Genomic DNA, 26329 nt, shown 5'->3' with positions numbered 1-26329 from the left:
TTTTTTTTTTTTTTTTTTTTTTTTTTGGTACGGGGATCAAACTTAGAACCTTGCGCTTAAGAGGCAGGCATCAGCAGCCTTGTTTCTTGACTACATGTTCCTCCCCCGCTAGTGTGTGGACTTCCTGAGGATGGGCGTTGAAGCCTCTGTGTTTTCTCTGACACTAATCATGTTCCCCTGTGTGTTTTAATTTGGTAAATGTTTGCCACCTGATGTGTGATACTTACAGTCGCCATAAGTAGAATACCTCAAACCATTGACCTTTGCCTTTTTGGAGAATCTTTTATCCGGAGTACCCCCAGCTCAGCTGCATGAGTTTTGTTTGTGTTTTCTTATAGGGGTTACTGTTCCCGCAGACAGAGACGTCTTCGGAAAACACTCAACTTCAAGATGGGGAACAGACACAAATTCACAGGGAAAAAAGTAACTGAAGATCTTCTGACTGATAATAGGTATGGATCTCTCGATGTAAGCCTCTAAGTACTTCTTGTTAATACATTTATTGAACAGTTACAATGTGCCAGACATTCTACCACACTCTTAATTATTTCATACGACTGTCTCGTAGCTCTGCCAGGTGGGCAGGTTTTCCTGTCCCTATATTCTAAGGCAAGGAAACCAGCACTTAGAGAGATTCAGTAGCTCATTCAAGAACTGTGTTGAGATGGTAAGTGCTAAAGTCAGTGATTAGAATCTAATCAAACAGGTAGGGGTGTACCTCAGAGGCAGAGCACTTGCCTAGCATGCACAAGATCTGGGTTCAATCCCTGACCAAAAAAAGAATCAGTTATTACGTAAGTTTTCTAGAATGCAAATTTCAGCATTGAAGTACTTAAATCATTGTATCTTATGAAATCTAGCTGTTTGAAGCAGTGTGTATTGAATGTCCAGGTCGGTTCTTCTCAATTCATTTTGGGCCAGAGTGTCTTCCTGCTGCCCTCTTGTGTAAATGAAGTTATTGGAACCCAGCCATGCCTTCATTTAGATATTGTTTACATCTGCTTTTGTGTTATAGTCGCAGAATAGTTGTGACAGAGACCGTGGCCTGCAAAGCCTAAAATGTGTACTATTGGTCCTTTTCCCAAAAAGCATTTATAGCAAGGTTTGAGGTAGATACCATGTTGTGCACGGAAGGGGGAAAGGAGGCATAGTCCTTGATCCTCCTCATTGACTGGTCTTGCTGAGAGATGTTGGTCAAATGCAAAATCAAGGAACAGCAGAAATGCCTATTGAGCCATTTGTTTTTAAGTACTCTGAAATTTTAGAAGGGAGAGGTTAGCTCAGGGTACTTGGTGCGGACGTGGGTGACCCTGCATGGTCAGCTTGAGCCGAAGGATCTGTGAGTGGAAAGGGCATTCTGTATCAGGGAACACACAGTGCACGGTGTCTGAGTGGCCTGGGGACTTTGTGCTCAGGATGGCTGCCTGCTACTGCTGAGTTGTTGAAGAGGCCGGGAGCCCGGAGTTGGTGTTGGGGCACAGTCAGGAAACCAGAGTGCAGAGACTGGGCGAGGAGCAGGATGAAGTGATCAGATCTAATGAGAGTTGGTTAGGAATAGATTCAAGTCCAGAAATCTGTGCTCTGTTTTGTTTGTTTGTTTGTTTGTTTTGGTTTGGTTTGGTTTGGTCTTGGTACTGGGGATTGAACTCGGGTCCATTGCACTTGCGAGTCAGGCTCTGGAACCACTGAGCTAAATCCCCAGCCCCTATCTGTACTCTGTTATAATAGCAAGATCTTTTTTTCTTTTAATTAATTTATTTTTTTTAGGGTTCTTTTCTTTTCTTTCTGGGTACCAGAGATCAAACACAATGCCACTGAGCTACATCCCTGACCCTTTTCTGGCTCACAGTGATTCTCCTGCCTCAGCCTCCAAGTAATGGGATTATGGATGTGCACCACCATGCCGGGCCCAAGACCATTTTGTTTTGTTTTTTGAAGCAAAAACCTTTATTTGTACATTTTAGATATACATAACGATAACATTTATCATAATGAATTTGTACCTGTACCTGATATATTTTGCTTCTTTCTTTTCCATTCCCCCTGCCTTGTACCCTCTTCCCCTCCTTACAAAAGCTTTGTTTCTACTTTTTTCCTTCTATTCTCTTTTTTCCTCATCCCTTCTTTCCTTCCCTCTCCCCTATCCCTTGTTCCTCTTCTCATTTGAACGGTTTCTTCACATTTCCTAATCCCTATTACACATTTTGGTCCTTATTTCCACTTTAGGTTTCTCACACCAGAGAAACATTGCTGTATTTAAACATGTGTGTTGGATTTATCTCACTTAAGACCTTTTATTTTATTTTATTTATTTATTTTGTACCGGGGATCGAACTTGGGACCTTGCGCTTGCGAGACAGGTGGCGGAACCATTGAGCTAAATCCCTGGCAGGACCATTTATTTTAGATTGACAAAGTTAAACAGAAATTTCTTAAAGATGATTAATCAAGGCAGTAATTTAAGGATTCAGTGGGCTAGTGATAAGGAAATCACCTGATTGAGCCCTTGAGAAACGCCGGTTCTGTTCTAGTGTGTTATGTGTATTACTCCATGTCAGAGTGAGTATAGGAAGGTGAGTACTTTGCCTGAAGTCACACAGCTAGTAAAGGAAGGCCCTGGGATTGCAACCCAGCCTCTGAAGCCCTCACCTCAGTATCCTGCCTCTTTTTTGTTTTTGAGACAGGGGCTCACTATGTAGTTGAGACTGACCTGGAACTCACTATGTAGCCCAGGCTGGTCTCGAACTCACAGCGATCCTCCTGCCTCAGCTTCCCGAGTGTTGGGATTACGTGCGCCATCAAGTGTCCTCCCCTTTGACCAGGGTGGGATGAAGGAGGTGTAGACCCAAAGGTGGAGCCGATAATGTGACTAGACCACTTCCGACGAAACTCAGTTGGAAGAGGTTAAGTTGTGGATTTGCTGGGTTCCAGGTAGCAGAGACTTTTCGGTGAGATGCGTCCATTAGGTGACTCAGAACCTAAGGAGGAGCCTGAGTGGAGGTCAGATTTGCTGATTTGGGGGTCATGGCTGAGGACATGAGAGGAGTCCTAAGGGAGGGATGGCAGGTGCAGCTAGAGAAAAACAGGTCTCAGAGCTTACGCCTTGGAGAACAGGTGTGTGTGTGCTGCGCCTGGCCTTTTTTGTTCAGCTCTCCTACCTCTCTCTGTCTAGATATTTGCTTCTGATTTTGATGGATGCAGAAAGAGCCTGGAGCTATGCCATGCAACTCAAAGAGGAAGGCCGCACTGAACCCCGAAAACGGTTTCACATGCTCTCTCGCCTTCGCAAAGCGGTGAAACATGCAGAGGAATTGGAACATTTATGTGAGAGCAATCGTGTGGATGCCAAGACCAAGTTAGAGGCCCAGGTTAATGTCTTAACATTCCGCTGTGCTTTATTGTTCAGATTAAAATGTGACTTAAAAAAAATTGCTTGTTAAATAGAACAGATAGAGAAAAACCCTTTCAGATATTGCTTTTAAAAGTAGTGTTGGGGGCCAGGAATTTAGCTCAGTGGTTCCACCGCCTACCTCACAAGCACAAGGACCCAAGTTCAATCCCTGGTACCCAAAAAGTAAAAAATAAAAGGCAGTGTTGGGCCAGGCATTTAGCTCAGTGGCACCGTGCCTGCCTCCCAAGTGCAACATCCTGAGTTTGATCCCCACTACCAAAAAATACAAAGGTGGTGTTAAACCAGGCAGAGTGATAAATGCCTGTAATCCCAGCACTCGAAGGCTGAGGCAGGAGGATTGCCTCAAGATGAAAGCCACCTTGGACTACATAGCAAGACCCTATCTCAAACAAAACAAACAAACAAAAAACATGGTGATGTTGGAGCTGGATGTGTAGCTCAGTGGTAGAGTGCGTACTTAGCATGTACAAGGTCCTGGGTTCAAATCCCAGCACCAAAAATCATAAAAGTAAACAATGAAATTAGCATATTTTGCTTTTGTTTTGAGGCTCTTAGATTTTTATAACTGCCAGAAAGATCATACCTTTTGGTGACTAGCTGGAAATCTTTTGTTTGCGGTATTGGCCCATTACATTCCTTCTTTATTTTGAGACAAGGTCTTGCTAACTTGTCTGGGTGGGATTTAAACTTTCTATCTTCCTGTCTCAGCCTCCCATGTGCAAGGATTACAGGCATGCTCTGTCACACCCAACGAAGAATTTTTTTTTTTTGGTACCAGAGATCGAACTCGGGTCCTTGCGCTTGCAAGGCGGGTGGCGGAACAACGGAGCTAAATCGCCCGCCCAAGAATTTTTTGGAAATGAAAAATTTTTACACAATGATAGGTAGGCAGTAGAGATGATTAGCTCAGTGCAAAGCTCTAGGGTTAGTCCTCAATACCTCAGACCCCAAAGGGATGCGGATAGCTATTGCAAGGTTATAGTTAGCTTTTTTTTTATCCCAGTACTGGTAGGACCTTGTATATACTAAGCGAATCTTCCACCACTGAACTTCATACACAACCCTTCAAAGATTTTAAATTTTGAGGCAGTGTCTTACTAATCTTTTGATCCTCCAGCCTCAGCTTCCCGAGGACCTGGGATTGCAGGCATGGGCCACTGTACCCAGTTATTTTCAACTTTTTTTTTGTTTTATTTTGTGGTAAGAGGGATTGACTCATAGCTCTTGGCACTAGGCTATATCTTCAGCCCTTTTAAAATTTTTTGTTTTGATTCAGGTTCTAGTTTACAGACTTAATTTGAATTTGAGATCCTTTAGCCTCACCCTCTCATAGTGGTAGGATTTATATGTGTGCCCCACCGTGCCTGGCTTGGAGGATTTTTTCTTCTTTCTTTTTTTTTCTTTCTTTCTTTCTTTTTTTTTTTTTTTTTCCCGGGATCGAACTCAGGACCTTGCTAGGCAGGAGCACTGCCACTGAGCTAAATCCCTGGCCCAGACTTTTTCTTTTGAAACCAAACTAATGTAAAGGTACAAATTCCCAATGATGAATGTCATTAAAAGAAAAGAAAAGAAAAAAAGCTGAATTTCCCCGTACTCTTGGTGTCAGAGATGGAGTTGGAGGATTGGTTCTGTGTTGACTGCGTCTTCTTTTCCATCCCCTGTCAGGCATACACAGCTTACCTCTCAGGAATGCTGCACTTTGAACACCAAGAGTGGAAAGCTGCCAGAGAGGCCTTTACCAAATGCACGTACGTCTTCCGGCCCAAGACTGTGGCCAGTTCTGATTATCAAGTCAGATTCCAGCTATTACCTTATTTCTGTGGGACTTACCAGGATTCTTTTTCTGTAGAAGTGGTGACACATTCTCTTTGATCCTTAGATCATGGCAGTTCTGATAGTTGGTAGAAGAGCTTTCCAGGGCAGTGTTTGGTTTTGGCCACAGTAAAACCTGATGTTTCTTTGCTCGCAGAACTATCTATAAGAAGCTCGCCAGTGCTTTCACAGAGGAGCAGGCTGTGCTGTATAACCAGCGTGTGGAAGAGATCTCGCCCAACATCCGCTACTGTGAATATAACATTGGTGAGCAGGGGCCAAAGCAACTCACCGAGTTCCGGCATTGGCAGGGGGCTTGCTGGGAGCCTGCAGAATGTATTTAATTTTGCTCCCCGCCTGTTGTGTCCATCTTTGGCCAGAGTTTTGATTGATCACAGAACTAGAACTGTCAAAGTCTGGCCTGTTCAATGTTACGGAAGGCAGTTCTTCGGCTTTTTCTTTGTATGATAGTGAGATTGAACCCAGGGCCTTTGCACTATGCTACATCCCAGCATCTTGTTAAGTTGTCCAAGCTGGGCTTGTAGTTGCAGTGCTCTTGCCTTAGGCTCCCAGAGTGCGGGTTTTACAGGCCTGCACCACCACACTTGGCTGGTCTCGTGGCTTCTGTTTCTATCCTGCCATCTTCAGATTTGCGGGCAGGGGTACCTGGGATCGAACTTGTGCTCGCGAGGCAGGCAGCAGCACCACTGAGCCAAATCCCCTGTCCTCAGCCCTCTGTCCTGCTATCTTCTGTAGTCCCCAGGACTGGTCTTCAGTCAAAATCATGTTTTACCTTTTAGAGCAGTTTTAGGTTCACAGCAAAACTGAGAGAAAATGCAGCAATTTTCATACACCCCTCCCCTCATGCATGCACAGCCTCCCACCTCCCTACCATTCCCCACTAGAGTGGCGCATTTGTTAGGATGAGCGATACAAAATGATACACTGATACCAAATGAAGATTCGTTCTTGACATCATACACTCTGCTCAGAGAAGTGTGTGATGACACATACCACCATTACAGTGCCACAGCCAAACTCATGCTGTGTAAAAGTACTTGTCTGAAGAAGATAGATCACGCTGTGGGCTCACTGAAATGTACCTGTGAGGGGAAAGAGCTATAAGTTGGGGTGACTCGAGTGATTCTTCAGAAGGCAGACCAGACCCTTAAAGATTTTCTTTTCTCCCCCTTGTTCTCTCTCTCAGGGGACCAGTCGGCCATCAATGAACTCATGCAGATGAGACTGAGGTCTGGGGGAGCTGAGGGTCTCCTGGCTGAAAAGCTGGAGGTAATCTTAGCTTGCATACTATAGTGAGAAGCTTTGGTGTGAAAAGTCTGGAAAAAGAAATTAATTCCGTCCCCCACAGATATCTTAATATATGCATATTTATAGCTATGCTTATACATACACCCATGCATAGAATATATATTTTACATGTATGCGTTCACTCACTTTGTATGTATGTGTGTGTGTGGCACTAGGGAACACTGAGCTATATCTCCAGCTTTTCTTTAAAAAATTTTTAAACAAAATTTGACTAAGATGCCTAGATGTGTCTCAAACTTCCTGTCTTCTCTTTCAGCCTCCTGAGTAGCTGAGGTTACAGGCATGCACCACCATGCCTGGCCTATGTGTGTGTTTTTTTTGTTTTTGTTTTTCTGGTACTGGGGATCTAACTTAGGACCTTGTGCTTGCCAGGCAGGCGCAGTGCCCCTGAGCTACATCCCCAGCCCTATGTCTGTGTTTTTAACAAAAACTGTTTCACTTAACACTCTAAGTATTGTACTTTTTAACTTTGCTCTGCTTGTTTTGTGAGTAATACAAACTCATAGAAAAGTAAAAAATGTAAAAGGTTGCGGAAAAATTATTTGACTTTTCATAAGCTAAGATACACGATACCATGGAGGAATTTAAGCAGGCATTTTATATGCTTCGGAAGAGTTACACGTCAGTTAGAGAGAGAGACAAATAATAGGTCCCCTTACTTCCCTCTGCCCCTCATGCCCGCAGTTACAGCTTTAACCCTTAGAACTGCTTTCCAGGCATTAATCGCTCAGACCCGGGCCAAGCAGGCAGCCACGATGAGTGAAGCGGAGTGGAGAGGGAGAGCGGTACCTGTGAGGATTGACAAAGTGAGGATCTTTCTCCTAGGGCTAGCTGATAACGAAGCAGCCATCGCCCAGGTAAGAAGAAAGTTCCTGCTAGGCTCTTGTCTCTGTGCCCTTAGGTGTTCAGGATGGAGTGCAGGGTGTGGTGGCATACACCTGTGATCCCAGCACTCGGGAGGCTGAGGCAGGAGGATGCCATGAATTGGAGGCCAGCCTGGGCTACGTAGTGAGCTCAAGGCCAGTCTGAACTACATGGCGAGACCCTATCAAAAAAAAAAAAGAGAGAGATGGAGTGGTTTGTCAGTACTCACTTTTCAAAAGACAAAAACATGTATATTAGTGCAAGTTGGGTTGTGGTAAAGAGATGTACTCTCTCACTCTCTTTTTTAAAATTTAATTTTATTTACTTACTTACTTATTTATTTATTTATTTAGTATTTCGAGAAAGGGTCTCACTATGTAGCCCCAGGCTGGCCTCAGACTCGAGGACATCTTCCTGCCTCAGCCTTCTGAGTGTTAGGATTACAGGAGTGCGCCATCATATCTGATTTTTTTTGTTGTTATCTTGGTTTTTTGAGAAGGGGTTTCACTATATGTAATTTAGGCTGGCTTTTAACTCACTGTGTACCCCAGGCTGGCCTTGAATTTGGAGTGGTTCTCCTGCCTCAGCCTCGCAAGTGCTGGGATTACAGGCATGCACCACCATGCCTAGCTATAAATCTAAATTTTTAGAGGAATTAAAGTTCGGGGTGGGCAACATTCAGCCCAGCAGGTGGTGCAGCAGCCTTACTGTTATGTCCCTGAAGTCTCTGACCTGTTGTCTTTACCTTCTGTCCCTAAGGATTCATGTCATTCCTGTCCCTTTGCAGGAGAGTCTGGTTAAACCAGAATATCTTGTGTGAGGTGCACATTATGTTCATGCAAAGCTGTACTTGAAGCCACTCACAACAAGAGTACCTGTTTGTCACTGTGAACAACCAGGTGCAACTCCAAAGAGAAGAGGTCCTGGTGATCTTGGTTAGTTTGAGACAGACAGTGACTAAGGCACTTCTTATAGCTCCTTCTCTATGTGAGGTGAAGGGTACTTTTTGAAAAAACAGGCTGCTGACTGAGGCCTCTCCAGGGACCAGAGGCATTTCTAAAATGTCGCAATAGTTGATTGCACCTTGAATCATTTGTGTAGGGGGCGAAGAGGGGGATTTTTGTTTTGTTATTGCAGTACTGGCAGTTGAACCCAGGGACTTCTCACTGAGCTACATCCCCAGTCCTTTCGTCTTATTTTCTGAGACAGGGATCTTGCTTAGTCCTAAGTTGCCTAGGCTGGATCCTCAGCCTCCCAGAATGCTAGGATGACAGGTGTGTGGCACCATGCTCAGCAAGCATTTAGACTTCGAGGATTTATTCCAAAATGGCTCCTTTGGTTGGGGGCAGCTTTCAGCAACTGAAGAATCTGTGTCCTTGCAAATGACTCTCCAGTTTCCCTTTATTTGCTTGAAGGACAGACCAGTACCAGAAAATTAATTTTTTTCTTAAAAGACTGAGAAACTTCGTGAGCATTTTGTTGGCACTGTTTATGAGATTGGAGCTTTTTTTTTTCTTTTTTTTTGATACAAGGGATCAAACTCAGGTCCTTGCGCTTGCGAGGCAGGCGCCAGAACCACTGAGCTAAATCCCCTGCCCTTTTTTTTGTTACTGGGAATCGAACTTGGGTCTTTGCACTTGCAAGGCCGGCAGCAGAACCACTGAGCCAAATCCCTGGCAGCACTGTTGATGGTAATACTTCATCTGAACCAGGCGAGGGCTCTGATGGCAATATTAGGTGATTGGGTTAGTTTTGGGTTCGTCTCTGTTTTGAAATTACAAGTGCTGAGAGAAAGCAAGTCCTTGATTTCGTGCCGGGAATCAGTGACAGTGGCATAGTAATTCTAGCCAAGAGAAGGAGAACGGTGGGAAAAGTCCATAGGGTGAGTTAAATGAAGGCTTCTTTATTTTTCCTGGTACTAAGTTTCTAACTCAGGACCCTGTACTTGTCAGGCAGGTATGGTGCCACTGAGCTATATCCCCAGCCCAAATGAGGGCTTCTTAAGGACAGGGCAGCAGACAGATGTCAAGTAAAGGGCCAGGAAAGCTAATATTTGTTTCCTTTTTTTTGAGACAGGGTTTCCCTATGTAGTTCAGGCTGGCCTTGAACTCACTGTATAGCCCAGCCTGTCCTCAAATTCATGGTGATCCTCCTGCCTCAGCCTCCCAAGTGCTGGGATTCCAGGCATGTACCACCACACCTGGCCATAATTTTTATAAGTTAGTGCTTGAAATTCAGGGGGGGAAATGTGCGTGTGTGTATGCGCACACCTCTGTGTGTGTGTGTGTGCGTGTGTGCACACCTGTGTGTGTGTGCCTACGTGCCCACACGCGCTAGAAGTTGAATGCAGAGCCCAGATACATGTTAAACATGATTTTTCTCTGCCACCGAGCTATGCTTATAGCTTGCAAATGATCGTTTTTAAAATTGAAGATTGCTTCAGTCACACAATGGCCAGTTGGACCTGATGCGCATTTCACTTTTTGCGGTACCGGGCAAGTCCTTGTGCACACGTTCTACTTTTGCACTGTACTCCAGCCCCTTTGTGCGTGGTACAGTGGGCCCTTGACTTAGGAATTCGGTTCATTCCTGAGGGCTTCATAGAACGAGCTCGGAGAGCCAGGTGCAGTGGCTCACTCCTGTGATCCCAGCACTCGGGAGACTGAGGTAGGAGGACTGCAAGCTTAGACTCAGCCTAGACAGCTCGGCGATTTAGTGAGACCCTGTCTCAGGGTGGCCCTTGATTCAATTACCAGTGCTAAAAAAAAATGCATACAGGTTTGGAGGTGCTTCCTCCTGTTTTCCCAGAGAGTTTATTTTATATTTTTCTCCCATAAACGTGTGTTACCACTTACCTATAAAACTTGTGGGCCTAGAGTTTTCTATGTGGGGAAGTTTTTAAAATTTATGTTTTGCTTTTTTTAAATAAATTCAGTTCCCTTATGAGATTTAGGGCTCTTCAGATTTTCTACTTTATCTTGTGTTCATTTGCATGAGGTTTATTGTTTTATAGGAATTTATGATTTCATGGAAATTGTTAGATTTATCGGCATAAAGCATAAAATATTCCCTTATCATTTTAATGTCAGTATCTGTTTTCTCCTATTAAATAGTTAATGTGCTGGTTGTGGTATATATACTCTTCTCTGGGGTTTTGGTTTTTGCAGTGCAAGGGATCAAACGCAGGGCCTCAAAAATGCTAGGCAAGCACTCTACCACTGAAGCACATACCCACCTCAAATTATCTCTGATCCTTAAGGATCTTACAAACGCCTTAAAGTCACTTCTGAGTAGGGAGGAAACTTTATTTATTTATTTTTTTAAATTTATTTTTGAGTTTTTTGAGACAGGGTCTCACTATGTAGTTCAGACTGCTCTGGAACTCACTGTGTAGCCCAGGCTGGTCTAGAACTCGCAGCAATCCTCCTGCCTCAGCCTCCCGAGTGCTGGGATGACAGCCGTGCACCACCACTCCCGGCCTTGGGGGAATCTTTAAATAGTGTGGCAGAAGTGTGCATGTCTGTAACCCCAGCACTCAATAAGAGGCTGAGGCAGGAGGATCACTAGTCTGAGCCCAGCCCAGTCAAAGTAGCTACTTAGTGGTCTCAAAATAAAACATAGAAAGAGCTGAGATTGTAGTCCATGTGAGAAGGCTCTGGATTAGATCCCTCATCTGGGTAGGGGGGTCAGACCTAGGTCAAGCAAAATATGTATGAACTCCAGGGCATTCTGATAAGGTTTTAATGTTTATAGTTAATGCTTTATATCACACATATCCCAAAAAAGCCAGTAAGTAAAATAATTTAAGTATAGTATCAGATTAAGTCTAATTAAATCCTCAGTGTCAGCACTGTAGCTAATTAAATGTCTGTTGAGTGAGCCATGGGTTATTAAATGTGGGAAAATACCTTTTGGCCATTTGAGGTTAATCTCAAGCAGAACCACTTGCCCCCTTGGCGCCACTGTCAGATTATTTGGCGGATAAAACATGGTGCCTGGCCAGTCTGTTATTGTTCTCTTAATTCTTCCTACATTCCCTCAACTTCCTCCCTCTCCCTCTTGGTCTCTGCGCATTGCAAAAACCTATCTCTCCGTTTGTTGTTAGAAAAATATGAAGGACTTGGCGAGTTTGTGCGTCACCCCTGCTCAGGAGCCAGGCTAATTGGCTCTGTATCCCAGTCTTAGTATGTATGCTGCCATAGCAAGCCCTCTGTTTTGCTTTCTTTTGTTGGTTTTGTTTTGTTCTGTTTTTTGAGACAGGGTCTTGCTCTGTATCCCAGGCAGGCTTCGAACTCACAATGATCCTCCTGCCTCAGCCTTACTGGCATGCACCTCCACGTCTGACTCTTTGCTTTCTTAACATTTGATCACTCCTGAGAGGTCACTGGTGGTTGCATTGTGAGGTTGTATTTGGGCTTCTCTTTTTGGGAGTGGGAAGGTTTGTTTGTTTATTTATTTATTTATTGGTACCAGGGATCAAACTCTGGGTCCTTGAGCTTGCGAGGCAGGTGGCAGCACCAGTGAGCTAAATCCCCAGCCCCAGGAAGGTTTTAAATAATAGGCTTGATGATTCTTAGTCTCAAGTTCTGTTTAATTTTTGATGCTTGAGTGGAAGGGAGACCATTTAGCCTTTCTTTAAAAAGAAAGTCTATTTTTAAATGGGATTTAGCCTTTTCTTTACCAGGTTTCCATGTGTTTCTTCTTGACCTCCCTGGGATGGGCGAGGCCTGGTTCCTGTCCCCACTTCTCCTCTGGGTGTGGCAGGGAATGTGGCCAGACTTGCTTTGTGTCTCTGAGTCACACCGCTGTCTTGCAGCAATTCCTGTAGACAAATGAAAACAACCTGGGGATCTGCCTCTAATAGCAGGGCAAATGGCAGTGAGGTGCTTTGGCGCCAAGGCAGGCGTATCCTGGGTGTTTCGGGTTTTATAAAAGGGGATGTAGAATTTAGAATGTCCTTACTGGGACCAGTAGCACTTTACTCCCAGGTATAAGGTTTCTGTGTGAGTCACAGGACACATGGGAGAAGTTGTTAGCCAGGGAGTTTGCTCCTCGTGTTAGGGACATGTCCTTGTTGCTTCAGGGAAGACCTGGAAGGTGGCAGATAGATGAGGAGTCCCGCCTCTGCATATTGAAGGGTGCCATTGCGCCACTGGCCTTTCAGGAATGCTTGGCCTCACATATAGCTTCTAGAATAAAATGTGAGCAGCAGACACATTAAAGACTTTCTGTTCAGAGATGTTTTGCCTTGGCCAGCAGAATTGTGACAAGTTCTACTCAAAGATTAGTCTTTGAGTCACCACACAGTGGACATTAGCAGGAAAACACAACTGCTGTAAGCACTCCCCTTTGGCACACTTTTTCCTACAGTGTTGCTTAAGACTTTTACAAGTGAAACTTAAAATTTTGTGGAAGACATGGGAAAGTTTGCTTGTGTTCAGCACCTTCATGCACAAGTTAACTTAGTAACTTAGCAACAGTCAACAAATGTAATATATGGCATCCTTTTACTTCTTTGTTTTTGTTTTGAGACAGGGTCTCCCTGTGTAGTTCAGGCTGGCCTTGAACTCACTATGTAGCCCTGGATGGGCTCAACTCGTGATCCTCCTGTCTCAGCCTCCCAAGTGCTAGGATTACAAGCATGGGCCACCACAACTGGCCCTTTTCAGTTTTAAATTTGAGCCATATGCCAGGAGACATCCTGTGTATTATTATTTTCTTATACGCCCATTATCTGAACCACCAAACCCCACCCATCTGAAAAGGGGTGTAGGTGGCATATTTGGTGAATTGCTTATATTCAAACTAGTGCTGAGTTTCATTCTTCCTGCTGCTGAGGTAACTGTAGCACATATGTAGTTGGTTATTTGGTTTCTTAAAGCCAGGGTTATTAACATACTGTATATATATTTAAAAATTTTTTATTAGTACACGTTTGTGGTACATTGTAGGGAGTTGGTACGTGTACGTAACCCACCTTATTTCTTTTTATGTCCCCTTTCCCTACCCCCTGCACTCACATTGTCAACTCCACTTGTTAAGTGTTACACAGCTGCACCATTTTTGTGGGAAATGTACTTTGAAAAATTTGGCCAGCAGCTTTGAATAAATACGAATCTTGCCAACCCAAGGCACTTAACCATGTTCTGTAAAGTCTTTTTCTCTAGAGCCACACCATCCAGTACAGTAGCCCCTTGACACATGGGGCTAGTTCCGTGTCATAGAAATCTCAAGTGCTCAGTGGCCAGGTGGCTAACACCTGATGGAGAGCGTTGCCATCCTTGCCCAAAGTGCTGGGGTCGCAGGGGCTAATGGGGTCAGGTCTGCCTGGAGTCCGATTTCTTCTAAGTTAGTGAACAGCAGAAAGTCAAGTAACCCCTAAGTGGAAGAACATGTTTGATTTAGATTGAGTAATTTACAGGGGAGACTTTTCTCACAGTAGAAAGCAGGAAAACTTTAAGACTTCTTAAGGGGATAAAAGGTGCTTTTTGTTTGTTTTGTTTTTTGTTATGTTTTGTTATTTTAAGCTCTCCCACCATCTCTAAAAGGAGTGGGTGCTGTGGGGCTCTCTTCACTTTCTTAGAGACCAGCTGAATGTTGAGAACTTTTTTTTTTCACATTGGAGGTTGGTTTCTGGAGAAAGTCAAATATAATAATGGAATGTTGATGTTTTAATTTCACAGCAGGTCTGCCAGTAACGCAAGTTCATCTCCTTTCTGCCTTTCATCCATACCCGCCTGCTCAGTCGGATTCTTAGGATGCTGATGTGGTCTGGCAGGCATTCAGTTAATGAGTCACGTTTTCACTTACCCCAGCTGTGAAGTAGAGGTGACGCCCGGCCCTGTGCAGACCGTCATCTCATCCTTGTCACCCTGGCCTGCCCTCAGAGAAGAGAACTTCATGGGAAACTTAGGGAGATCTCCTCTTGGTTATTGATTAGTAATGTTTATGATTCACTTGGACCTAAAAGAAAGTCAGAATCTGCAAGTTGGGTTGCATTTGTGAAGGGTAATTCCACTGGCCTGAAATAGCGCTTAATGGCGTGTTCTGAAAGGAAAAGAGGAAGGATACATCTGGGCTTCGGTGTGTTGGAGCAGCACCCAGTATGGTACCTAAGGCCCCTGAGGGTGCTGGTGCTAATTCTGAGCACTGACAGAACGTAGGGAAAAGTGCTGACGGGAAGACATTTAAAGCACTCGTTCTCTGACAGAAAGCTCTAGATGAGTTATGCGCGTTGCGTTTTCAGTATGTTCAGTTTTTTAAGTACGCCCATTTCCATTTTAATAGTGGATAAGGCTATAAGAACACCCTGTAGTAGAGAGAGGTGACAAAAGGATCTCTTATTTGAGGCACGCATTCCATGTGTATTGTAGGAGAATCATAGTCCTGTTATGCCCTGCTCTGGCTGCAGTACTGCGGTTAACTCAAGAGAAAGTCTCTTGCTCTGTCCTGTGTTTGTCTAGGCTGAGAGTGAAGAAACCAAGGAGCGTCTGTTTGAATCCATGCTCAGCGAGTGTCGAGATGCCATCCAGGCCGTTCGGGAAGAGCTCAAACCAGATCAGGTAGGACATAGGCGGCCGGCTGACACCCAGCTCTGGGCCTGGGCGTGGGCCCTCCTCGGCCTGTCCCCTTGGCCACTGGGGTTTTTCAGAGGTAGTAGTCAGCTGGCGAGCAGCAGGGAAATTCTGGGCTCTGTGGGGTTGAGAAATTCATTTCTCCATGTCCTTTTCTTCTTAATGGTTTCATCCTGTGGTCTCCCATTCTTACCTCCAGTTGCCGCTCTCCGGTGCTCCCTCTTTGTAATGTTATCACTGCGATCCACACAGCCACCTAGGCTGAAAGCTTCAGAACTGGTTTTTCTCTAGGTCACAAAACCCTGCGTACTTCCCTTGGTAATGTCTCTCACCTATTGATGATTCTAGGACGTTGGACTTGCAAGGCAGGTGCGGTGCAACTGAGCTACACCCTGGCTGATTCTGTCTGGTTTTAATTAGCTTTGTACCCTAACTGTGTGCCTGAACTACTGCAGAAGTCTTCTAATTGCTTAAATCTTACTTCTGATTATAAGAAGTCCAGTGATTCCCCTAGATTGCAAGGAGTGTTCTCCAAACTTTTGTAATGATGCCCTCTGCGAGTAAAATTGAGCATGTGCCTCTGATGTGTTCATTTATAAATTGTATACCTATTAGCCAACTGAAATGTAATGTGTAAAATGCATTAAAGTAACATTTCAAAAGCACAGTTAAATTTGACTAAAAGTTCTCGTCTTCTCTACCCTCACACCTTGGGTTTTGTACTCTACTGTTGAGACCCAATTCTGGCAAGTACAGGGCAGACTCCTTAAACTGTCGCAGGAGCCTTCCCCAGCCAGCTTCGAGCTGCTGCTGAGCTGTTTCTCGGAGTTCTCTGTCTCAGCCCTCCCATTTTCTTTTTTCTTTTTTTAGCACTACTGGAGGCTAAACCCAGAGCCTTTGCGCTAAGCTGTATTGCTAACCCTTGTTTTATTTTGCAACAGGACCTCATTAAATTGTGAAATTGTCCTGGTTAGGCTCAAATTTGAAGTACTCCTGCCTCAGCCTCCCTCCCAGGGTGCTGGGATTGTAGGGGGCACCACACTGTCCAGCTTTGTTGTCTTAATGTGCCATTCCCACCTTCACGCATTCTGCTCTTCCTCCTTTCACCTGCATAGCCTTTAAGCTCCCTCATCACCTCTCCAAACCCTACCTGGTTCCAAGGTCCAGCTCACAACTTCTCATCTCTGAGAAGTGTCCCTACCCCATTCTGACTCACAAAGATCTCTGCTTCTTCCAGATAGCTGATACTTGCTGCTCTAATGTCTGTTTAGTAATGAAGTACTGTATTGCTTCTTGTAAAAAACAGCACTATTTTTTATTGTGATGAAATACACATAACAAATGTACCACCTCACTGCTTTCCAGTGTACACTCTAATGCTATTAAATACATTCACAACGTTGTGTGACCATGGCCAAGGCCAACACCCTCTCCCAGAACTCTTAGCTCTTAATACCTGTTAGTGACCTTAAATATTACCTGTGGACCTTTTATTTATTCTTTTATATTTACCTTTTCATTATATTTTCCTCCAGATAGTATGCATCTTAAAAGCAAATATATTTGTTTCAGTATCTGCTACAGTGTCTTGAGTATAAAATGTTCAAGTAAATCTACCATTTTTAAATTAAACTGCTTTTAAATTAACTGTTGCTTTCTCCGCATAGTCTCCTGCCTCCTTCTCCCATTAGTCACCGTTACGTATTATGCTTCCTTTCATCCATTTAACAGAGGGTCCTCCCTCCTCTACCTTGACTTTGCCGTGCCTGGGGAGACATCTGCCAGGGTGAGGGAGCAGAGTGACACAGAGGTGCATCTCTTCCTGGTGCTGCTGCATCACCGCAGACCCGGTGGCTTGAAGCACACATTTATTTATCACCGTATGCTTCAGGTGGTCAGAAATCTGAAGTGGCTTTACAGGCTGTTTTCTTCTGGAAGCCACTGGGAAACCTAGGGGGAATCCATTTCCAGCATCCCAAAGAATGCAATTCCTGGCTTCTAGGGGCCACCTGTAGATCTTTGTGACCCCTTCCTCCGTCTTCAAAGCCAGCAGCTCAGCATTCTCTCCTCTCTGCCCTCTGCTTCTATCCCTGCACCTTCTGTACCTCTCCGCCTTCTGCTCTCTTCTGAGGAGCCTGGGTTACATTGTGCACACACGGCTAATCCAGAGGTACTTAGTCGTATCTGCAAGGCCTCTTCCATCCTGGGAGGTGACATCTTCACAGACATTGGAGGTTAAGATGTGGGCGTCCTAGTGGGCTGTTACTCAGCCCTCCCCAAGAGGCAAGCCGTGACAGCACAGACTCTAAAAGAGAGCCAGGGTTTGTTCTCAGTGCTTGGCTTTAAACCCTCAGGCAGTGGACAGGAACCCTAAACCAGCTTTTCTCTGAATTCTGTTATTCAGGCCAGTTTTTAAACTGATCCTTTCATTCTATAATGTATTAATTAACCTTTGATGTTTGAGGACCCCAGACCTGATTGGAGACTGTGTTTTTGTTCGTGACACTTTGGGGACCACACCCCTGAAAGAGGTGGTCAGAGCCAAGGATGGAGTCAGCTGTTTTACCTTTTACCTTTTTCACTTTCTACAGAAACAGAGAGATTACACTCCTGAAGGGGAGTCAGGGAAAGTATCTAATCTTCAATACCTGCACAGGTAAGGGTTATTGTAATTTTTTTCTACTTCTAGTATTTCAGATACAACATTGGAACAAGAGTGTATATGATGTTTATGTACTATTTAATTTATAATTTCTTAAAATGCCTAATGCTAATGCATACAGGTGCACTTTATCACATGAATGCATTGCATTTGTATATTACTTACATATATATGTGTAATTTAAGACTTTCACATAGTTTAAAATCTCCCAACAGCCAGGCATGGTGGTGCACCCTGTAATCTCAGCATCTGGGAGGCTGAGGCAGTAGGATTGCAAGTTCAAGCACAGCTTGGCAGTTGTGGAAGCCCTGGGTTCAGTCTCCAGTACTGGGGGAGGGGACCCTGAGCATAACCAGTAACTCTGAAGCTCCCTCAGCCCCTCCCTCCCTTCTGGAGCCAGTCACTCTCCTCCCTGGCTCCAAGCTCTGAAACTGATTTTCCTTTGTGTTCGGAATGTTTTAAAGTTGTCCCTTTTAAGCTGGGTATGGTGGCGCACACCTGTAATCCCAGCACTCGGGAGGGTGAGGCAGGAGGATTGCTGTGAGTTCAAGACCAGCCTGGAGTTCCAGGTCAGTCTCAACTACATAGTGAGACCCTGTCTCAAAAAATAATAACAACAACAACAAAAAAGAATTTGGTGTTATGAGGATGTCAAAGCAACTGCAGGTGCCTCAGATACATAGACTAGCTATCAAGAATGGCAACTAGCCAGGGATTTAGCTTAGTGGTTCTGCCTCCTGCCTCGCAGAGGCAAGGTCCTAAGGTACCAATAAATAAATAAAGTTTTTAAAAAGACAAAAGAATGGCAATTAGATGTTACCTGTTTGAACAGCCTACAGAGAAAGGTAAAGCTACAGAGGTTGGATGAGTGGTTTGTATTCAGAGCCCCAGTGTCGAGTTGATCTGGTTGCCGGACCCTGAAACGTTCACTGAGGCTAAGGGCTCTTGGAAACTTGGGTGCCTCTTGCTTTTGAGTCCATTCTCCCACTTTCAGGATCATAAATTCCCATGATCAGGAGGGCAGCTTTATGCCTCTGGGTGTGTGTGTGTGTGTGTGTGTGTGTGTGTAGTACTGGGGTTGAACCAAGGGCCTCACATATGCTAGTGAGCACTCTACCACTGAGCTACATCCATAGCCCTTTTTAAATTTTTATTTTATTTTGAGACAGGTTCTTCCTAGGTTTCATGGCCTGGGCTCAAACTTCCCACCCTCCTGCTTCACCTTCCAAGAGTGCTGGGATTACAGCAGAGCACCACCATTGTGCCTGGCCAGTTAATTTGACACATCTGATTTTTCTACAAAAGTCCTTAGGAAAGTCTGTCTAATGACCTTCTTGCCTGTTTCCCAGAAGCAGCTGGGGATTTTTTTGGCGGGGGGGGGGTTGTTTTTTTGTGGGGTTTTTTTGTTTTGTTTTGGTTTTGGTTTTGTTGTTGTTGTTGTTGGTACTGGGGATTGAACTCAGGACCTAGCGCTTGTGGGGTAGGCAGTGGCACCACTGAGCTAAATCCCTGGCCTCAAGAAGCCGCTGTTTTTAACAAAATTTTTTTAACAAATTCTTTTGCTCTTTGCCTTTACATCTCTCTAAATGACATCTGTATGTTGCTACTTCTTGATTTGGAGATTTAGTTATTTGCCAACTCTTCCAACATTACAGGGACTTGCTGGGTGTTATAGTTAAGATGAGTGGGTATCGTGTAGTCTGTCCACATTTCCATGGCTGGTTGCAGGACACTGAAACACTGTGCTACAGTGTTTCTGAGAAGAGAAGGCCATCGACAAGTAAGGCAGGTGTTGCGTGGGCCAGGAAGATAACTGGTCATCATCCCAGAAACTGGCTTCCATCCCTGGACCTTCTTTTCATGGTGCTAGGGATGAAACCCAGGGCTTTGTGTACGCTGAGCAAGCACTCTGCCACTGAGCTACATCCCGGTCCCACTTGTGGACCTTCTTAAGGACTAGCAGGGTCCTCTAAATCAGGAGCTCTGTGGCTCTGAGAAAAAAGACATTGCGTATAATTCAAACTGCAATAGCTTTTTTTTGTGTGTGGGCACGGGGGATTGAACTCAGGATCTTACATTTTCAAGGCAGGTGGCAAGAGCACTGAGCTAAATCCCCGGCCCTGAAATAGATTTTAATAAGGTTTCAGTCTGGTCCCCTGTAAGTTTTCCAGTGAACAGCTGCCATACTGCAGGCCTGTGGGTTTGAGGCCCAGGTCCAGTGGTCCTGCTGTGTGACACACCCTCACTCCCACACTTACCATGGAGCAGTCTCAAATCACAGTCCGGTGGTTTTCCCAGAGATTCCCTGAGCATAACCTGAGTTGACGTGTGGTATGTTTCAGCTACCTGACCTACATCAAGCTGTCAACAGCCATCAAGAGAAATGAGAACATGGCTAAAGGTCTGCAGAAGGCTCTGCTGCAGCAGCAGCCGGAAGATGACAGCAAGCGCTCTCCCCGGCCCCAGGACCTGATCCGGCTCTATGACATTATTCTTCAGGTGACCTTGGGGATTGTACTTTGCCTGAGTAGGATGCAAAATGACTTAACTGTGTATAGCAACAGGGCTGTGACAGCCAAGAGCAATTAGTAACTGGGTGGAAGACAGATTTTGTACCAGCTCTGCAGTCTGTGAGTACCCATGCATCAGATGGGTTGAATTCTTTCAAAGCACAGACAGTAAACCCACAGGTACTCACTGAGCACTCCCTCTGAGATGCTGTCCCAGCTGCCAGGCCCAGTGGTGCAGGCCTGTAGTCCCAGCTGTGCAAAAGCCTGAGGTGGGAGAATCACTTGAGCCCATAGATTTGAGACCGGCCTGGGCAGGTAGACCCTGTATCCAAAAAAAAAAAAAAACTTTCCTAGATGCTGTGGAATATGCAGAGACCTGAATCCACACTGCCTTGGCCCACAGGGAGTCAGTCAAGTAGTAGGAGTATTGTGCACAAACACACACCACATGTGCATGGTGTCTGTGTAGCTGCTGACTGAGTCAGCGACTGAGAAATAAAGCCCAGGGCTGGACAGAGCCTTCTGCTGAGATGGTCCAAGAAGTTTCTGCAGGTGGATGAGCTAGGAGTTGAGTGTTGAAGGAAAATAGGTTGTCAGCGTCAGAGAGGAACAGAGGGGGCACCAAGGACAGCTGCTGCCCAGTCACACTGCATGGGCTTTGTCCGTTGTTTTGAGCACAGGCTCTTTCATCTGCCCTTAAATGCTGTTACTCCAGTTTGCTTTTTGCATCCAATGTACAGAATCTGGTGGAATTACTGCAGCTTCCTGGCTTAGAGGAGGACAGAGCCTTCCAGAAGGAGATAGGCCTCAAGACCCTGGTGTTCAAGGCTTACAGGTAACATCTTGAGAGCGCTGGCTCTCCTTTGCCTCCAGCAGTTCTGTGAGCTTTGAAAGGTGGAGTTGTTGGCATCTGGCTATGTGGCTGCCTTGCCTCAACCAGACAGTGCTCAGCTCAATGTGTTTGTGGGAAATCCTGGCCAATGGTTGTAGCGTAGTACCCAGTGTTCTTTGTTTCTTTGGATGGGCCAGGGGGAGTCAGCACACACATTAAACTTGGCCTTCTCTCTCCCCACCCCCACAAAAGAGGACAGCATTGGAAAGGATATTGAATAGCAGAACCAGAATGGCCAGTTCGGGAAGCCTGAACTAAACTTGGATAAAGCTAAGACATCACAGTTTCTTAAATAAATCATGGTAACTTGGAAGTGGGCTATCTAGCAAGACAGGGGTCTAGACTGAGTGGCAGAGAAGAATCATGTGCATGCTCACCTTTCATTTTTAGGCTTTCTGCTCATGTGACCCCTTCTGTCCTGTCAAGGGTTAGCAGTTAGAGCCTGGTGTGCTGGCACAGGCTATGTGTAAAGGTGCTGGCTTCCATCCCCGTATTTCCAAAGAAGGAAGAAGGAGCCAGAAGTGCTCAGGCTTTTTTGAGCATAGTAGAAGAAATTCAGTTAGGAAGAACCTTTCTTGGTTTTGTTTTTTAGAAAGACATGAGCAGGTTGAAGGGAGGGGCAGGGGAATGGGGGAAAAAATAAGAACCAAGATGGATTACATATGTAAAGGTGCAAATTTCCAATGATGAATGTCATTCTATTGTTTACCTTAAATGTACCAATAAAATTAATAAAAAAAAGAAAGACATGAGCAGAGACAGTGATGGTGGCTTAGATGTATAGATGGTGGTGGGTGGGATTATTTTTAAGCAAACAACATGGACCTTTTGCTGTCCCTGGCCGCCACCACCTTCCTTCTGAGAGCTGCCCCTGTGGGCAGTCAGCTGGTAAGTGAAAGGTGGTAGCTATTTGTTGGACCTACATGATCATCTCCAGCTGCTGGAAGGACCTGCAAATCAGCCCTGCAAATGTGAGCATCCTGATATGGGCTCCTGTGCAGTCAGCCCAAGTTAAGAATCCTGTTTTCAAACTGGGGTTGGTGGTGCATGCCTCTAATCCCAGCATTCCAGGAGACTGAGGCAGGAGGATCAAAAGTTCATGCCTAACTTGGGCAACTTAGCAACTTGGTGAAGTTGCTGTCCCGGTATTTTAAAAAATAATAATTAAAAGGGCTGGGGAAAGTGGCTTCAGTGTGAAGGCCCTGGATTCAATCTCCAGTACCCCCCCAAAAAAAAAACCAAAAAACAAAATTCCTGTTTCCACAGGAAACAAAATTAACACACATACACACACACACATTAATCCATACACAGTCTGCTCCCCTTCTGCAGGTTCTGTACCTATAGATTCAACCTACCATAGATCAATAATATTTTTTAAAAACAAAATACTATTCCCAGATTGAAAATTCAGCCTAGGCTTCAGAGAAAGCCTTGGACTTGGGCAGTTGTTACTTTAGAATATTGTGGCTCTTCTCCCTCCCCATCAGGTGTTTTTTCATTGCTCAGTCCTACGTGTTGGTGAAGAAGTGGAGCGAAGCCCTTGTGCTGTATGACAGAGTCCTGAAGTATGCAAACGAAGTAAACTCAGACTCAGGAGCCTTCAAGAACAGCCTGAAGGTGAGCCTTCTGCCCGCCTTGTTTTCAGGCCTAGGAAGCTGTGTAGGAAGGTGGGACTCAGCCAGCCAGGCTATGACCCAGGGCTGCTTCTCAGGCTGGTCCAGGCTGGTCGCCCTGGTTGCCCTTGAACTATAGGCTGTAACTCATGCATTCCAGCCCTGAGATGGATTTAGATACAGCAAAACAAAAACCTGAAGTACTGTTCTCTTATACGGCTTCACAGAACGTTTGCATCTCACCCCAAAGCTCCTGGTTCCGATCTGTGGGATCTGGAATGGAATGGACATTGCGATTTTTCCAAGTCCTTCAGTGATTCTCTGAGGCGAAGCGCTGATGCAGCCTTCCTGCATGATATGTCCAGGACCAACAGTGTCCAAGCTTGGAAACGTGGACTCGCCTGTCTCAGGCACTGCCCGCGTTCTCCCCAGCTCAGCTCTCCTCGCAAGCTAAGCAGGGCACGGGCCTGTAATCCCAGCACTTGGGAAGCTGAGGCATGAAGATTGCAGTCTCAAGCTCAGCCTGGGCAAGTTATTGACTTAGCAAGACCCTATCTCAAAATTTAAAAACTTGTGGGGATGTTACTCAGTGTGAAAACCCTAGAGTCAATCCTCAGTACTGAAGAAAGGAAAAGTCTGTGTGTATGATTTGTGGTAGAGAGCTTATCTCACATGTCCGAGTCCCCGTGTTTAATGGCCTGCACTGAAAAGAAAAGGAGGGAGGCTGCTGGTCTGGTAGGGGGTTCATTCACGCTTAAGAAGTGCCTGTGCGAAACACAGCTGCTCTCACTGATTGACAGCCAGCTGCATAAGCTGTGAACCCATGTGATGGCACAGAGCTCATTGAAACATTGATTGAAGCTGGGCATGATGGCCCATACCTGTAATGCCAGCACTTGGGAGGCTGAGGCAGGAGGATCACCGTGATGAGTTCAGGGCCAGCCTGGGCAACATAGCAGACCAAGACCAGTCTCAGCCAATCATTTGTTGATGGAACTGAGAAATCCATGTGCATTTTACAAGTAGAAACCATTTAGAAAAACAAATGTTAGTCACTGGTAACGATGGCGTCCCAGGCCAGCACAGAGGAGCTGCTGCCAGGTGCCAAGGACACCATGCCCTGGGAGCAGAGCGCCTCCACCTGGTGTAGGCCTGCAGAGAGCCTGTGGTGGTGTTGCAGCCTCAGACTTGTATGCAGCAGCCTGTCTGAAATCCAGAGAAACCGAGGATTGGGGAGTAAGCAGCTCAGCAGCAGAGCGTGTCTGCGGCGTGCATGGGTCCTTGGGTTTGATTTTCAGCACCAAAGAAAAGCCTGGGAGGCTTGGAGCACAGGTGGGGCGTCGGAAGGAGGGATGGAGTAGGGCAGAGGGTGGGGTGAAGAGAGTGGCAGCATCTCCACGGTGCACTGTTACTTGGGGACACAGCGGCAAGACAGTGTGGACTGTTCCTCTCAGGACAGAAAAGCATGGCGTTTCTGAGTCCCTGACGCCTATGCTCAGTGTGTGGAGGACTGTGTCAGAGAGTGGAGGCAGGAAGGGTTCTGTGGGGTCCCAGTTTCATCAGATCATTCACATAGTGCCAAGTGAGAGACTAAGAAAGAGCCGGGCATCGCCCGGAGAAACGGGGATGTGACAGACAGCTGAGGGCTCGGTTCTGCATTCCAGCCTTTGCCCCGCTTTGTGTGGCCAGCACTTCACCATGCGCTGGGGTTCTCTCACGCCACAGGAGGGGATAGATGACTCCTAGAGTATTGTGCTGCTTACACTGACAAGTAAGCTGCTTAGCACTGTGCCTGGCCTGTGATACACTCAGAGTATTTAAATTTAGTGATGTTAATTACTAGTTCATGCTACTGTCCTTAAGCCGTACTATAGCTTGAAACAGGCTGGTTTTCTGTTTTAATTAGAAGTACACGAAGAATCCAGAACCCCATGAAAACCCCAGTGGGACCCCTTCCCCCTGGCACTGCCAGCTCTGAGTGTGTGTTTTCGGGGTCTTTCCAGGACCTGCCTGACGTTCAAGAGCTCATCGCCCAAGTGCGGTCAGAGAAGTGCTCCCTGCAGGCTGCCGCCATCCTGGGTGAGCCCCTGCCTTGGTCCTGGCTCAGGGTGGCCCCGAGTCCTCTTTACTGTCGCTCCTCCTCTCTTCCACACGCTATACCACTATTTCAAGGTTGAGAGGGGTTGCTGAGTTAATCCTTTAGATTTTCATTTTCCTGCCCTTTATTTCTGCCCCATTGGACCCTGAAATGTGCTGAGGGATTTAGAGAAACTGCCTTGTCCCTTCTCCCTTCTCCACCAGCTATACACTTGTTGCAGCTCCACTGGGCTGATGATGCTGGCTTAGAATCTATTGCCATTTACACCACTGCTTAGCAAAATTTGAACCCAGGAGGGAGAGAACTTACTGCCCAACCTTTGCTCTTAGGGTGTAGAAGCCATGCATGTGATAGGCCTCATTGGTGACTGTACCTGTGAAGTCCTTATTCTCATTGAATGTCTCTGGCATTTTCAGACACAAATGACACCCATCAAACAGAGACTTGCTCCCAAGTGAAGGACAATAAGGTAAGTACAGCTGTGGCTTTTGAGACTAGAACGGGATTAGAAACTCCAAGTACAGTGAGTGCCAACCTTTCAGAGCTTTCAGTGATACCGGCAACCCACTGCAGCGCATGTGCCATAGGTTCGCCACCCCTGCTCTGGGATTACATGCTCCGTCATGGGGCAGAGGGTCCTTAGTTTCTAGGCAAACCTCCCTTCTTGTGCTCAGAGATCCGGAAGCTGCCTGCGAAGTTTGTTAGATGTCTGGATCACCCTAGGAAGGAAGGTAGAAGTGGTGGCTGTGCAGAGTAGCACCAATGGGTCAGAACTTTCGCCCACTTGTCCTATCGCCCTGCATCCCCTGGTGCCCTCCAGGTGCGAGACGGACTGGCGCCCCTCTGAGTAGGAGATTGGGACTGAGTGAGCGAGCGCAGGGAGAGCCTAGCTGGGTGCTCAGCACACAGCGGCAGTCCCGCCAGGTGGTCTGGGTGACTAACACCTCTGCTTTGATTTCCAGCCTCTGGTTGAACGGTTTGAGACCTTCTGCCTGGACCCTTCCCTTGTCACCAAGCAAGCCAACCTCGTGCACTTCCCGCCAGGGTTCCAGCCCATTCCTTGCAAGCCTTTGTTCTTTGACCTGGCCCTCAACCACGTGGCCTTCCCGCCCCTTGAGGACAAGTTGGAGCAGAAGACCAAGAGTGGCCTCACTGGATACATCAAGGGCATCTTTGGATTCAGGAGCTAACCAGGCCCTTCCTCGGGCAGGGGAGATTCTGACTCTTGACCTGTATTGTGAGAAAGCCCCAGCAAGTTCCATGCCATTAAACCCAGGTCTGCATTGGCCCAGGGGGAGTTCCGCGCCCTCAGCCCCGTGTTCCTCCGTCTTGTGTTTGTGCACTTACATTCTTAGCCCACATGTGAGAAGGGCACCCCGGTGTCTCCGGGACCTGTCAGGTCGCTGCATCTCCTGTACCTCCTGGGGCACCATGCCGTCTGGTGCCCAGTGAGCCAGGACCGATCACCTGTGGTCCGTGGTGCATTGGGGGTTCCACACGGGCACGGTGGGGCCTTGGAATGCCTGTCATGTGTCCTCAGTGCCGTGGATTTGAAAGGGA

General features: G+C 46.1%; 1 protein-coding gene across 1 annotated transcript in view; it reads left to right on the top strand.

Annotated features, from left to right (window-relative positions):
- Srp68 (signal recognition particle 68) overlaps positions 1-26080 on the top strand; it is a 36746-nt gene extending 10666 nt beyond the window's left edge. Inside the window, exons 3-16 of the mRNA XM_010618432.3 lie at positions 339-452; positions 3173-3368; positions 5078-5160; positions 5382-5491; positions 6432-6514; positions 7270-7410; positions 14881-14979; positions 17583-17647; positions 19996-20152; positions 20904-20998; positions 22546-22675; positions 24675-24750; positions 25186-25238; positions 25732-26080. Coding sequence (XP_010616734.1) covers positions 339-452; positions 3173-3368; positions 5078-5160; positions 5382-5491; positions 6432-6514; positions 7270-7410; positions 14881-14979; positions 17583-17647; positions 19996-20152; positions 20904-20998; positions 22546-22675; positions 24675-24750; positions 25186-25238; positions 25732-25959 — 1630 coding nt within the window. The 3' untranslated portion in view covers positions 25960-26080. The remainder of the gene's footprint in view (positions 1-338; positions 453-3172; positions 3369-5077; positions 5161-5381; positions 5492-6431; positions 6515-7269; positions 7411-14880; positions 14980-17582; positions 17648-19995; positions 20153-20903; positions 20999-22545; positions 22676-24674; positions 24751-25185; positions 25239-25731) is intronic.
- Positions 26081-26329: the final 249 nt, after the last annotated feature.

The sequence above is a fragment of the Fukomys damarensis genome, unplaced genomic scaffold, assembly GCF_012274545.1.
Source record: "Fukomys damarensis isolate Sample0158 unplaced genomic scaffold, DMR_v1.0_HiC HiC_scaffold_23, whole genome shotgun sequence".
In the NCBI taxonomy this organism is placed as follows: Eukaryota; Metazoa; Chordata; class Mammalia; order Rodentia; family Bathyergidae; genus Fukomys; species Fukomys damarensis.
This window is presented reverse-complemented; position numbering and strand designations above follow the sequence as displayed.